The sequence below is a fragment of the Diadema antillarum genome, unplaced genomic scaffold (assembly GCF_040938485.1).
Source record: "Diadema antillarum isolate AM-2024a unplaced genomic scaffold, OU_Dant_1.0 seq00000696_RagTag, whole genome shotgun sequence".
In the NCBI taxonomy this organism is placed as follows: Eukaryota; Metazoa; Echinodermata; class Echinoidea; order Diadematoida; family Diadematidae; genus Diadema; species Diadema antillarum.
In genome coordinates, this window is record NW_027271601.1 from 373,119 (window position 1) to 386,848 (window position 13,730).

At 37.7% G+C, this 13,730-nt stretch overlaps 1 protein-coding gene across 6 annotated transcripts in view; it reads left to right on the forward strand.

Moving 5' to 3' along the window:
• Positions 1-13,730, forward strand: part of LOC139737542 (forkhead box protein N3-like) — a 100,732-nt gene that overhangs the window by 76,729 nt on the left and 10,273 nt on the right. For all 6 annotated transcript variants that reach the window (XM_071648215.1, XM_071648216.1, XM_071648214.1 and 3 more), the window contains exon 5: positions 12,908-12,985. In XM_071648215.1, coding sequence (XP_071504316.1) covers positions 12,908-12,985 — 78 coding nt within the window. The remainder of the gene's footprint in view (positions 1-12,907; positions 12,986-13,730) is intronic.

The following is a 13,730-nucleotide window of genomic DNA, read 5'->3' on the forward strand; positions in this document are numbered from 1 at the left end:
TGCCAGTCTTGAGGTGGTCAGCTAAAATTGAAATAACCTCCAGATCACCAGGGTACCTGGTGAGTTTATGACCTGTATTTATGGTTTATAGGTTACTATGGTGATGTCAAAGACCAAGGGCTCTGTCTTCATAGTTTTTTGAATGATTTAGGGCTCAGGTACAGGTCAGCTACTTTTTAGAGTCAGAACAAATAATGCTTTGATATGAGAGGAACAGAAATCTGACATAGAAAACCCTTGAAAATTTTTCTACCATGTTCTGCTCTTCATGCCCTTTATGTATTGAATTTTTAAGAAGAATACTGTCTTGAAATTATGCCATTATTTCTTTAGATAGTTCAGCCAGTGGTATCTAGCTTCAGCTGTATGAGACATTCCTTTTATGTAGGATCTAAAAGTACATATAGTGCATAGATTGACATCTAAATCATTTTAAGACATACTTAGTTCTTGAACTATCGTATTAAAGATGAGATTTGGTAGTAATCTTCTGTCAGTGGTAGTCAGTAAGAGACCTTAATTGAGCGAGATTGAAACATTTTAAAGGAGTGAGTATTTGAGTGGTACTGGAGGGCATAAGATTGCCTTTCTTTATTACAAGACAGCCCAGCATCATCTGATGGAGTCCTGAACGAGATGACAATGAAAGGATGCGAGGACAGACAAAAATCTTCCTGTCAATGTAGGAGGAAGTGCAGACATCCCTATCGGGACATTTGGTGGGTCTTTGTCAGTGGACTCTATGCCTCCCTCACTCAATCTCGACCAATGTCCGCCATGAATATGGCTGCTAGCTGCACAAAGGGAAGAGGCAGAGGGACAAGGTTGTTATTGCTTTGCTTGCAAGCTCTATCAGAGATAAATCCCTGTTGGTTAGACATTTTTATATCAATCTCATCTAACTTTGGGAAATGGGGATGGTACGCGGCTCTGGAGATAGAGTGACAAAGTTCGGGCACATCTGATGGAAAGATGGGCTCTTGTGCTGTTAGGTGCATATTACCATTTCTCTCTACTGGAGAATGAGAGGAGTGCATTACACAGAGTTGTGCCATGCACTACTTAATGCAATCTGTGTGAGCATGATATATTACCCCTTTATGGATGCCCGTCTGAGAGCCAAAATATTGGGTGTATTTTGGAATGAGTAGATGGAAAGGAGATGAGAGAAGTGCGGGGTAGAGAAAGGACAGAATTACTGGAAGCTTTTGAAATTTGATAGCATTTTGAAAAATTCATGCAGGAAGAAGTGCACTTTGCTTGAGATGCAGCTCTTGCCCTCTTTGCTTCTGACCAGGAAATTTCCGCAGCAAGAAGAGCAAGGAGCATTTTAAACCATGCTGTTTGTTCAGCTGTACCCAGCGGTGAATATCCCTTACCACCCCCCCCCCCCCCCCCCAATAAAAAGCAACATTTGCATTGATGAAAACTACACAGCCAAGCTCAGTTTCAGTTGTCATACTGCATTGGTTTCAGTCATGTTCTATCATCATGTCTCTAGTTCGTAGAAATGAGTATTTGGGTTTGTTGTATTTTTAGTTTGTAAATTTGTGTTGTGTTTGTGTGTAAGTGTGTTACTACAAAAGTTTTTGTTTGGAATGTGTGGGGGTTTTTTTTTGGTCCTAGATTAGTGAAATTTTACATGTGTTCAAAAGGAACCTCAGTAGAGCTAGAATACAAAAAAAACCCAAACCCAAAAACATAAGAGAAGCAGGTTTGAAAACAAAATGAATGAATTTAAAGCAAGTGATTAATCATAGGTTTAGTGGTATCAAAGAGATATTAAGAGAGTTTTACCAGGTTAAGTATCATCAAGCAGCCTATGTTGTCCAAAGATAACTCACTGTTGCTGCCTTTGTCATATGACTCGGAGCTCATTAAAGGAATTTCTTCACTATGAACTTGGAAGACTTTGAGTGAGATTTTTCTTTGCCTTGTTGATGTTCTAACTTCCATGATTCTGCAAAAGCTGTAAAGGCATATGTTTTCAGAAGGGTTTTTTTTTTACATTAATTGAACAAAGTGATTTTGAGATTTATTGTAAGAAAGAGATTGTAAGATGACCATCGAACATGATGTTGACTGAGGCATCTTAATCATAACTGTCTTCTGACTTCGATTAAATTTCACTGATTAGTTGTTACAATGATTTTGGTGTTTTTTTTTTTTCTTCAAATTGAAGAATCTCCTTACAAGTTCATATTCCATCATCTTTAAGGCTGCTCAACAATTCCTCAAATGACCTTGGAAGTTGAAACATGTATATGCATGATGGATTAAAATGTGCATGGTAGAGAACATGTTGCACTAGAAATGCATTCAGAGGAAAATGACTGATTACTTGATCAGATTTTGGCGCCATAATGACAAAAATGAACCACAGGCAAGTCTATCAAGAAGCATTTAGATCTTGTGAAAAGCAGTCTGAACTGGCGGAAAGATGGTGCCTCTTTTCTTCAAAGTTTTGCGCAGTTAGTGCTAGCTTGCCTCAGTGGGTATCTTAGCAACGGTTGCTGCGGTTACCCGATACCATGATGCCTGTGGGTGTGAAGCATTTGTTTGACGGGGCACCCAGAAGGGGAGTGCTAATTTTGGAATCCTGTGAGGCAGTAAGCATCCTGCTTTCTCTTGGTTAGGATATTTGTGGCCAGTATGGTTGTTATCATCAGAAGAGCAGTTTCTTGACTAGTTTAGCCACCTACAAAGATTACATGATGGTTACATTCAAGATGCAAGAAGCCACTTGTGCTAATTACATTTAGAGGGGGTTGAATCGACTTCAGAAGTAGCCAACTTCATCTATACATCACGTTTTCATGGCCATGCTTTTCATATTTTAACAGATTTTGATTCGAACAGTAAAACATCTTGCTGTTTATCATACTGGTAGGTTTATGCTTTATCATGCAAACAACTTTTCTAGCAATGTTGGTGTTTTATTTGATGATGACATACCTGATTTATTATGATCACTTATGTATGCTAACCAGAGAAAACATCTCCATTCATCTAGAATATGTTGCATGGGGAAAGGAAATCTCAAGTTGGTCAAGATTTCTCACTAGGACATTAGAAACCTCTGTGTGTGTGAATGAGTGTTGTGCGTCCATTGCATGAATATGTATGTAATGTACATGGTTTGAACTTTGCAGATTATGACATGAATGAGCATAAAAACATGCCTCATAACAAGTCGTATTAGGAGCTTTTGAGATGTTGAATTGTTTTTGAACTTCCGGCTTAACCATCACTTCTCAGTATGTAAGGGATACCTTTACTCCTATTGTCAAATCAGTCTTCATATTCTTGTCATCTTCTTGCCACATTCCTTCACTCTGTTGTCCTCCTTTTCTATGAATCACTCAGTGGTTTAGTCTTTGACATAATTATCCGGTCTATCTTCTCCGTCTCTGCTACCTAGGAGCTTGCTGCTACCCTCTCCTTTCCCTGCATCCAAACTCACACATCCTCCTCACAGTCACACACTACTTACTCTGCTCAGAAGGCTCCATTTATGCCAGGCAGTAAAGCATAACCCCAGGGAATAGGGTACTCCCATCAAGAGCAAATTACCAACATTATTTATGTATGTTAGCAATTAAGGTTCAGTGGAAGGCAGAGTGTGTGTTATACATGGCTGATTCAGTGTTAGACTTTACTATCATAGAAACAATCCTCGTATGCAAATGAGCTACCTGTCTTCTCCTCCTCTCTTTTATTACTGATTGGGATTACAGTGATATAAAAATACTCTAGGCCTAAATTAATACGCCGTATATTTCACAAGGTTGTGTTTGCAGATTTTGCGAGTTGGATGCTATTCACAAATTTAACAGCACAGGACGATCGGTATCATGAACTCTGATCACATCATGAATGTGATATGCATTCATACATTTCTTTGTTCATTACTCTACTCCGGCACGTTTGCAAATTTAACTACTCGCGAAATTGTTGGGCAGTCCAAATTCGAAAAGAAAAAAAAATTAGACTTGCTAAATGTATGGTATATACAGTAAAATATGTGGGAAAAGGAGTTGCTTGGGTATGTAGTTTAGTTGTTATACCAGCTTGTTCTTTTATTCTGAAAGAAAAAGCAGTGCTGTCGTATAGCATGCATGCATGCATCACTCAAAACGTACAAGGGTATCTTATCTTTGTTATTACATCTGCTTCAAAGACTTCCTCCCAAAACAAAACAACAACAAAATAGTGCTTTCATAATGCACTTTCACTATCAAAATCAGTAAAATCTGAACAAACAAATGAAAATCAATAAGTGAATAGAGATGGAAATATAGAAACATTCATAGAGTTTCCTTTAGAGGAGGTATGTTGGAGGCCAGCGTTGATTATGGGTGTTTTGGGTAAGAAAATTGAACCTCAATTGGGTTCATGCAGATTTCATTATTGCCGGAATTCATTTGAGACAGAGGGAAAAGCTCATTAGACGGGAGACTGTAATTGGGTTTTCTTCCAGAGCTGGTGAAAATTGAATTCAGTCGTCATCAAATGTCGATGCATTTATCTAGGTTGTGACCCACTGTGTGTAGGGCATGGGTAACACACTGTAGGAATGCTAGCTTTGTATGCACATTTAGTATTAGCTTTATGAGACAGTAGGAACAGATGTGGAGTTATATTTGTTGTTGCATTTGTTGCTGGTGTTGATAGTCATCAAATCAAGAAGCTCTGTATTGGCATGGTAAGAAACAAATCAAACAGGGAACTAGATCCAACTTTCTGTAAGGTCATGACACTAAACATTTTCCACATAGTATTTTCTATTCAATAACAAATAAGCCTACATGATAAAGGCACTGGTATTGCCCAATTTCTTTGTGTTTGTTAATATCATTGGCAAATATATTATATCAACAGATAATTCATGTGCATGCACAGACACACACAATATCTTTTTGCATTCTTAAAACTGCTTCATTTTTTTGTCTTTTATTTGAGTAGCAGTGATTCATTTTTATTGCCATATTTGCCTTCTTAGTATTCTTTTGTGGTAGATAGTTGGTGAGATTAATCAACAGTTATCATCCATTGAAGCAGTAAGTGGCTTTTGTGTAATTTCCATTTCACAGGAATGCCCACAGAGTCACCTTGTAAATCTATAGAAATGTGGTTTTCTGCATTATTCTACAATTTATCTAGAAGACTAACTGATGATCTGATGATATCATTCGAGATTCAGTGTGCTCAGCCCCTGAGTAGAATCATTCTGATTTAAGATATTTAATGTATTTGAAGAGAAAGCTTTATTATATGACTGATAAATCTAATTGACTTCCAACCCTACCTGTCTATTTCAATATGATTACCGGTACTAGTTATTCATTTTGAATCAATTAGGTGAAGAATAATCACATGAAATATTGGATGTAGTTGCATGTATTGATTAACTTTATATGATTTAATGATATCTGTATAATTTGAGGAAAGATTCCAGTACAAGCTAAGCATGTGAGATTGAATATGATAGAGTGGCAATTAAAAAGAGGAGAGAGTAAGAGATAAGACGATTGTTAGCATGTCACCTCGTTGTCTCTGCCTTGCCTGTGTCATTCATTACGGCCTTAGCTAAGATCCCAGGTGTGTTCTATTTCCTGTCCAATACGTCCTGCGCAGCCATGCATGCTTGTAGGCCGCACTGCAGGCATCCCTCCCTCCACAGGAAACAGACTTGTAATTTCCTGTGGCAGCTCGCCTGCAGCCCCGCTCCGACAGGACTTGGCCAAGAATCAGTGTAGTTATGACTTTCCTGCCCTCTCTTTGTGTAGAATTAATGAAGTAAGCAATGGGACACTGGGAGTTGATCAATCATAGGAAGAACAGTGGATTAGTGGGCACAGCTTAAAGATAAATTGATGAGTTGTAGAGGTTACTTAATACTTAATACAGACATCATCATTTGTGTAAATTGTGTGCTTATGTTCAAGTTTTACCCTTTATTTGTCTGTGCTGTGTATCATTTTTGTTCTTTATTTTATTCCTATTAACATGCATGTACTTAATTCATGTATAACATGTCAATTGAGATGATCTACTTTGTCTTTTTCATGTGCCATCATTGGAATATGTAATGTGTAAACTAGTGTGAATATCTGTTGTGAAACATGCTTGTGTGTGAATGTCATTTTGACGCATACATAAATTTAAGTTGGCAGGGAAAATACGTACACATGTATACAATCAGTTTCTTTAATTTTTATAAAGGTTTAAAAATTGCAGTCTTTCTGTCTATAAGGAAATATGTGACACAGTACCCTGTGTTTAATTTTAGTGGAATATTGGAAATTTCCTTGTAGTGCTGGCAGCGTTTCGGAGTCCTTATGAATGCAATTCCATTCTTGGGTGACCACGACAGTTTTCACACATAATGAGAGTGCGTAATTTGAAACTAGATTGTAATGACACATCACTAGAATCATGATTTAAATTACGCATTTTTGCCGCGTTAATGTAAACTTGAATTGCGGATCAATCGTAATTCCAATTGTGGTTCAGATGGCAGGCTGGAGGTGTTTTCCGATCACGATTCGCCAGAATCAGGGAATTAACAGTCATGTGTACAGATTGACCTGCAAATACTGTTTGGGGGCGGAGCCTACAGTGACCTTTCAACCACTTCTGCAGAAAAAACGCGCTCCTCAAATGCACTCTAAGTGTGCCTGCGTACAGCTCATGAGTCATTGATAGGAATGTGGGAAGAAGCCACACCTCCCCTCCTCGCTTTGAAATTCAGAACCGCAGAATCCACGAAGCCTTCCTCAGTCGTGTGTACAGACGATAATTTGAATCGTAATTGTAATTCAGCATTGCAATTACGTTTCTCGACCAGTGTGAAGATGGCCCAAGAACGCTCTCATTTAGCCTAAAGGTTACTAGCTTGGATGAGATACTGACAGTTAGATGATAGTAACTTGATCTATTTTTGGTTAATTTTACTTGAAATATCTTTCTCATCTTTTATGTGAGGTTCCTGTTGTAAGGAAAAACATTGGCTTTTGGATTTTATAATGACTAACATGCAGTTGTTACACGCAAGCCTTGTGTGCTGGGCATATGGTAATTACTCATCTGTAATCTGATTTGGCAGAGTTACTATGTGTCAAATATTCAGTTGTTATGAAAATGCCATAAACACATCAGGCATTTGACAGACAATCTCTGACGTTGGCATTGGTCTGCTTTGAGGTCTATCACACTCTGTTCAGAGTTTCGATACTCACTGGGTATGCACAAGTGTTGAATATTTGGCATTTATGTGTCATAAAGTGCCCCTTTAATAGAGGACTTCTGACTACTGTTTAAGATGGGTGGATTTATGTGGGCATCTGTGTGTCATGCAGTGATGTGCATAAATCATTTTTCTTTGCATGATAAGGACAGAAGGCAGACACCATGAATTCTTATATAAATGCCAACAGGTTGTAGAGGTAGTATCAATCATTTCACATAATGGCTACCTTTGATATGAAACATGTTCCTGAAGAAAATCTTCCTCTTGGCATTCAAGAAATCTTTTTTCTGTGAATGTATTCAATTTGTACATATTCAACATAGTATTGAGTACAGCAATGGTGTTACCATGGTAACATTGATGCCATTCATGCTGCTGTATATATCATAAAGATTGAAGTGGCATGGTACCCCCCCCCCCCCCCCCCCCCCCCCCCCATGTAAAAGAGCCGTGTTGTACAACTCAGCTTTTTATTGCTGAAACGATACAAGTGACTTTGAAAAGAAATAACAAGAATATTGAGATACCGGTACAACCGCACAGCTGAGTGAGTGCAATGTTATAGTCATTGTGAAGATATCAGAATAAAGGAAGTCGTAGTTCAATCAACCTACTCACTCATTTGAAAAATCTCTCATTTTAAACGTCTCATTTCAAAATATTTCATTGTGCCTATTTACTGACAGAAATTTAGTAGAAAAAAATACATATATATTCATTTGTATGTGTGTGTGTGTGTGTGTGTGTGTGTGTGTGTGTGTGTGTGTGTTAGTAGGGATCAGTAGTAACACCAAGGGATACAATAGGATTGGCATGATATATGATAGATCTGATGGATCTGATCATGACATCATGTTTGTACTAAATTTCTTCTTTTTTTTTTCATTTTCTTGTGTAGTCATACAGTTAAGATCTAGGATGCATTTACAAATTGTGTCTAAAAATTTTCTGAGGCAAAATCACTATCCTAAAAGTGTTTGAGACATTTTTGGGCAATGGATAAACGCAACTGTATTCTCAAACATGTTGAGAAACGCTGATTTGATACAGCATTCAAAGGGCAATTTGAAATGCATTTGAGACCACTATTGCCTTTCTGCGAGAAGATGCTAAACTCAATGCCATTTTGAAACACATTTATACAATTGTATCTCCAAGGTAAACCGGCAGTATACATGCCGTCCATTACAATAAAAGCGTGCACCTCAGTTGACCTCCAATTTCCGGGTTGAACCGGCAAAAGGCAACTTTGCAGTAACAACTCTCAAATTGCTACTTTAGATGTTAAGATAAATGCGGCATCCCGAAAAGCGCATGTCAAACCATGTTCGTAAACGCCATTTAAAGCATTTTTTGAAACGTGATTTTCTCTCTCCAGCTAGATAAATGCAGTCCTAGTCTAAGACCATCGTAATGCGGGTCACTGAAGTTATCAGTATGTACTGGAGAGACATAATGACTTGAAAGTTGATGAATTCAGAGAACCGCTGCCACACGTATTACTCCCTTGAAATGTACATGGTTTGTTTTTCCTAGTGTTCACATTTAAATCTTTCCACCAGCCACTTGAAGTGCTTATCTATGATAGAAACAGGTGTTTAATCAGTGTGGGAACCATCATATAGCAGGTCTGTGAGGGGATCTTGGGTAGAGATATTCCTGATATCAAACTTATCCACCTGTCTGATATGATATGAGATATGGTGTACTGCATCTTACAGGCTTGTAGGTCATAAGCCCCAGTCAAACATGAGACTTGCGGATCGTGTAGCAGAAGTCAATGTTAATTTGCAGCCATTCACGTATGGCAAAAACAATAACAAAAACAACAACTTATCTGGTTGCATATGATCACTATTGATTATGATAGTTACTTGATTTTTTGTTTTTGGTGCCCGCACACAAAAATTATTAGTTTTTCTATGGTACTGCAAAAAAAAAAAGGAAAAAAAAGGGAGAAATATATAGGCTATGTTGTATGCTGTAAGCCTATGTTATATGCTGCAGGCCTATATATCGTTAAGCTGTTATTTAAAGGGGGTGGGTTACAGTTTGTGATGTCAAAATAATAGGTACCCAGTGGCCAGATGATCCTTACGATTTGTTCAAACAATAAATATCTTTTCATGTACCTGTATACTTGGAATAGGTGTTAGTATTTCAATTTTAGAAAGATTTATCACATGCTTGTAGTTGTACCCACTAGATCAGTGCAGGCACAATGGTTGGTATGTAGCAGGGAGATGTTAGTTCAGTAACATACACACTGCCACAGTAGGACAAGATGATGGGTAATTGATAAACTGGTGTCAGATATTCCATATTGGTCAAGCTCATGATACATGTACAGTGTGGGGCAGCTTTCCAGTAAAGTGTAGAAAGTCTGACTAATTCTTGGCTATTTAGAAAGGTTTACTTCTCCAAGACAATGGTGTAGCATTCTGTTTGATGGTAGAAATCACCATGTGAATCTTCGTTACAGTCACCTTGTGATTGGCTGCAGTGACCATGAAGGCAAAATGGCTTCTTTCGTCAGGTCTATCCCTAGAGAGGAGCCACAAAATGTGTCACTCTTCTGGAAATATTGCAGTAAATTAATTACTTGTGTAGTGGAGATTTCTTCAAGTGACAGACAGTAGAAGGATGTCTCCTTAGAGTGGAATCTCAGTAATTATAAGACTGTCCTGTAGCCACCATCTGGAATAAAGGCTGCTTGTGAATGCATCTGTCTTGACTTGTGGTGAACAATATGAATAAGAATATGGCTGTCAACACATTCAAATAGACTGTGGAAAGGATAATCTGGTCACTAGTAAGCAAGGGGGGGGGGGGTGGAGCTATGGGCAAATCTGAATTTGTTCTCACTGATTAGATGTATCAAATATCTATGTTCAATTCGGTGAGAATATTTTCCCTTTCATTAACTGAAGTAGGCACAGACCATATCTGGTTACTACTTCCCAATCTTGCCATAGCTTCCTTACCCAGCCCAAACCACACTGTTGTGCTTTATGAAAGATAAGTAGGCCTACAACTAGTACAATACTTGTTATGATTACAAAAAACAAAATTTTGGCAGCCTTATGATATTCCATATGAAAGTTACTGCATAATATCGATAACAAAACAAATTTTTAGAGAAACCGACTTTCTTATGCTATGAATATTTAATGCGCTGAATACATAATGTATTTTATTAGGTTTTTATTTTCTTGAATTTCGTGAGTCCAGTGGTATATATGAACTTAAAATAAAAACAATGAAATTATCAAATCTTCCCAATGAACATGACGTGCATGAATACACTTCTCCTTTCAGCTCTGTACTCCAAAATCACGAAAATAACAACTCACAAAATTGTCGGGAACTCCTAATTCGCAAAAAATTAGACTCGCTTAAGTATATGGCATATACAGTAGGTAATTGAAATTCTTGCGTTCGCCCTGGTCATGTCGATATGCAATATTGAGAAAAAAAAAACAAGAAAAAGAAAGATGTAGACCACATGCACTCTAAGCATCAACATGGATGTGATTCTGCTGCATTGGTACCAACTTTTTCCATTTTAAAGTCAATTTAGCTATTAGGGCCCATGCACTTGTTCATCATAATGTCCTGAAAAATACAAAAAAGTGTAGATGTTCTTTTGTTATATGAAATTTACTTCATACCATTTGAAAGAAAAGGAGTATTTGGTTTTAGTTTGTCTTCAGGTTCTCTGCTAGTAAAGTGGAAATTAGAAGACATGTTTTCATGCAAAAAAGTCATCCAGATTTTTCAATTAGGTAGTCTCTAACACGAAATATGCATGATACTTACGATCATTAACAGAGCAGACATTTTAAAATCCATCAGTAAGCCTTAACGTAATCGTGGAGGTGGGCGGATTCTTTCGGTCACACTAGTACTGGCTACACAATCATTCGGGGTTTTTTTTCCCTTTCTTTCAACGATTTTAAACTCTAATTGAGTAAGTAAGCAAAGGTCACTGGTTTGTATGTATTTTGTTATCCTGTCCCCATCCAAAAGAGGAATCCACATGTTTGTTGCTATGACAGTGGTTAGCTGTTGCCACGACAACCACAAAGGTCTGAAGACAGGGATTGTTATCAGGAGATCTGTGAAAGTAATTCATGTTATTTACCGCAGCGGTTTCCCAGCACAAAATGGTACCACAGCCAAGGTGAAAGAGAATGGTGTGTGAGGGGGAAAAAAAAGCTATAGAGAAAGGATTGCAGGTATTTTTGTCATAGAGAAAGGATTGCAGGTATTTTGTCATAGAGAAAGGATTGCAGGTATTTTTGTCAGCTTATGATTCACAGACATTGAAGACTGTGATTATACAAAAAAAGTATCTTTTCTAAAAAATTTTAAAAAAAAGTATCTTTTCCAGAAATTTCCATGGTTGCCAAACCTTCTCTTTTTTTGTGCATATGCCAGAATTGGACTTCAAGGATTTAGAACATGTCATTGAAATCCTCTTTAATGGTAGTGACTATGTGGTTGGAGCATTGATCAATTTCATTCTTTATAAGGAGATTATGCTGTCAGATAGACACCACTATTCCAAGCTAGTAATTCAGCAATTAATACATTATGTTTTATTCAATTCAGATCAGTGCAGGATGATGTACACTATGTTACTCATTTGTTTCTTGTGTCCCCCCACCCCCCCTTTTTTTTTGGGGGGGGGGGGGGTTACATAATGAACTGTTTTTTCCAAATCCTTGTGCAGAAATTGAAATAAATGTTTCACCAGCTTGTACAGTTAGGAAAGTTATTAATTCCTTCAGCCATCATTTTGTTTCATGTGTCTGGTTAAAAGTTTTGTGTAAGTAAACTGACTACTGTATACGCTATATATTTCGCGGGGGTTTTATTTTCGCGAATTTCGCGAGTCGGGAGCTATTCGCGAAATTAACAACACGCGAAAATATTACCTTCCAAAATGAATCCCTTGCCTTGATGATACGAACATTTCAGTACTAGTATACCATGTCACGGCTTACCGAACAGACCATACTGGCTAAGCTTGTTTACGCACGTCCACGTCTACTTACGAATACTGTAGAGAGCCAATCCATTATCGCAAGGGGACCACTCGTCAGAAATCTAGCGCGATGGACTTAACCACTTCAAAAATGTTGAATTCCAACTTACTAGATCGCAGAGTTTGCTAAGTTTTTTTCATGCAGTGTACAACTAGTATCATTCTTATTTGCTAGTAAGTTGAAAATTCACACTTTCTTTGCCACTTCATATTTTCTCTGGTCCCCCAATCGCGAATTTAACCACTCGCGAAAATGTGTGACAGCGGCAATTCGCGAAAATTTATGTACGTGAAAATTATAGCGTATACAGTAATTGCTTTTTGATCACAGAGCTTGTAGAATAATCAAGCCTTATAAACAATTACTGACCAGTTAGAGGTTAGTAGCACATTTTTCAATTTACATTTCAGATTTACTAGGTATTGATTTATTCACAGGAACATTAAATTTTCGTATGAAAATGATAATTTAGTGATATTTTGTCTTTTCATACTGATTTCAAGAGTGAAACAATTCAATCTATAATGGTGATGATTGAATAGTGTTCTTAGTATCATTCTCACTTTTATTTTATTTTTTTTGTCTTCTTTTCTCTCTCCTGCAGCTCACATAGCCTTGGTGGAGCGGCTGTTAAACGGTCAACCAGCCCTCATCCCCACTCATCACAATGGACCAGATCTTGGTAAGACTGTCCTGTAGTTGCCTAGCAACAAAGCTTCTGCTTCCAGCTCTCACAAACTTCTTTGCCACCTTCCCACAATTCCCCTTATCTTGTAGGTCCAACATTTTCCACAATCAAGCTGGAAAAATGCATGGATATTACCTTTTGTTTAAATTTATCATGCTTATGTGCATCGTCCAGTTTGCTGAATGAGAAAGATAAAAGATGACTTTGCCATCACTCTTTATTTTGACTGCAATATTAAATAAAGAGATGTTCTGTGGCTGACTTGGTGGCTGTTGTTGCCAAGACTATATGCTATGTGACATGCTACGAGTGATATGCTAATGAGGTAAAATACTTGAAATGCAGCAAAGATCATTAATGTCATGTTTGTTTAGTATGGCAAAGGGGGCCTGCTGTAGGTACACAAAGAAAAGAAAAAAAAAGAAATGCACACAATGTGCATGTCTTCTATTTTGTATGCAGCTGGTACTGACAATATTTCACTGAATATGGAGGGGTAGCATGCGTGATGTGTGTGCGTAGGTTGTAACCTGGTTTGCCTAAATGTTAAGTCAACTACATGATGGATGGGATGAACTGAAAGCTCTGTGTTGATTGATGATCAGAAATTGTGTGCTGGGGCAATATGTGTGTATGAAGACCAATGACTGTATGTGTATGGTGCCTGATACTGATCACCTACTCAAACAAAAAAAGGTCATTAAGAGCAAATGAGCAAATACACTCAAGCAAATTATCA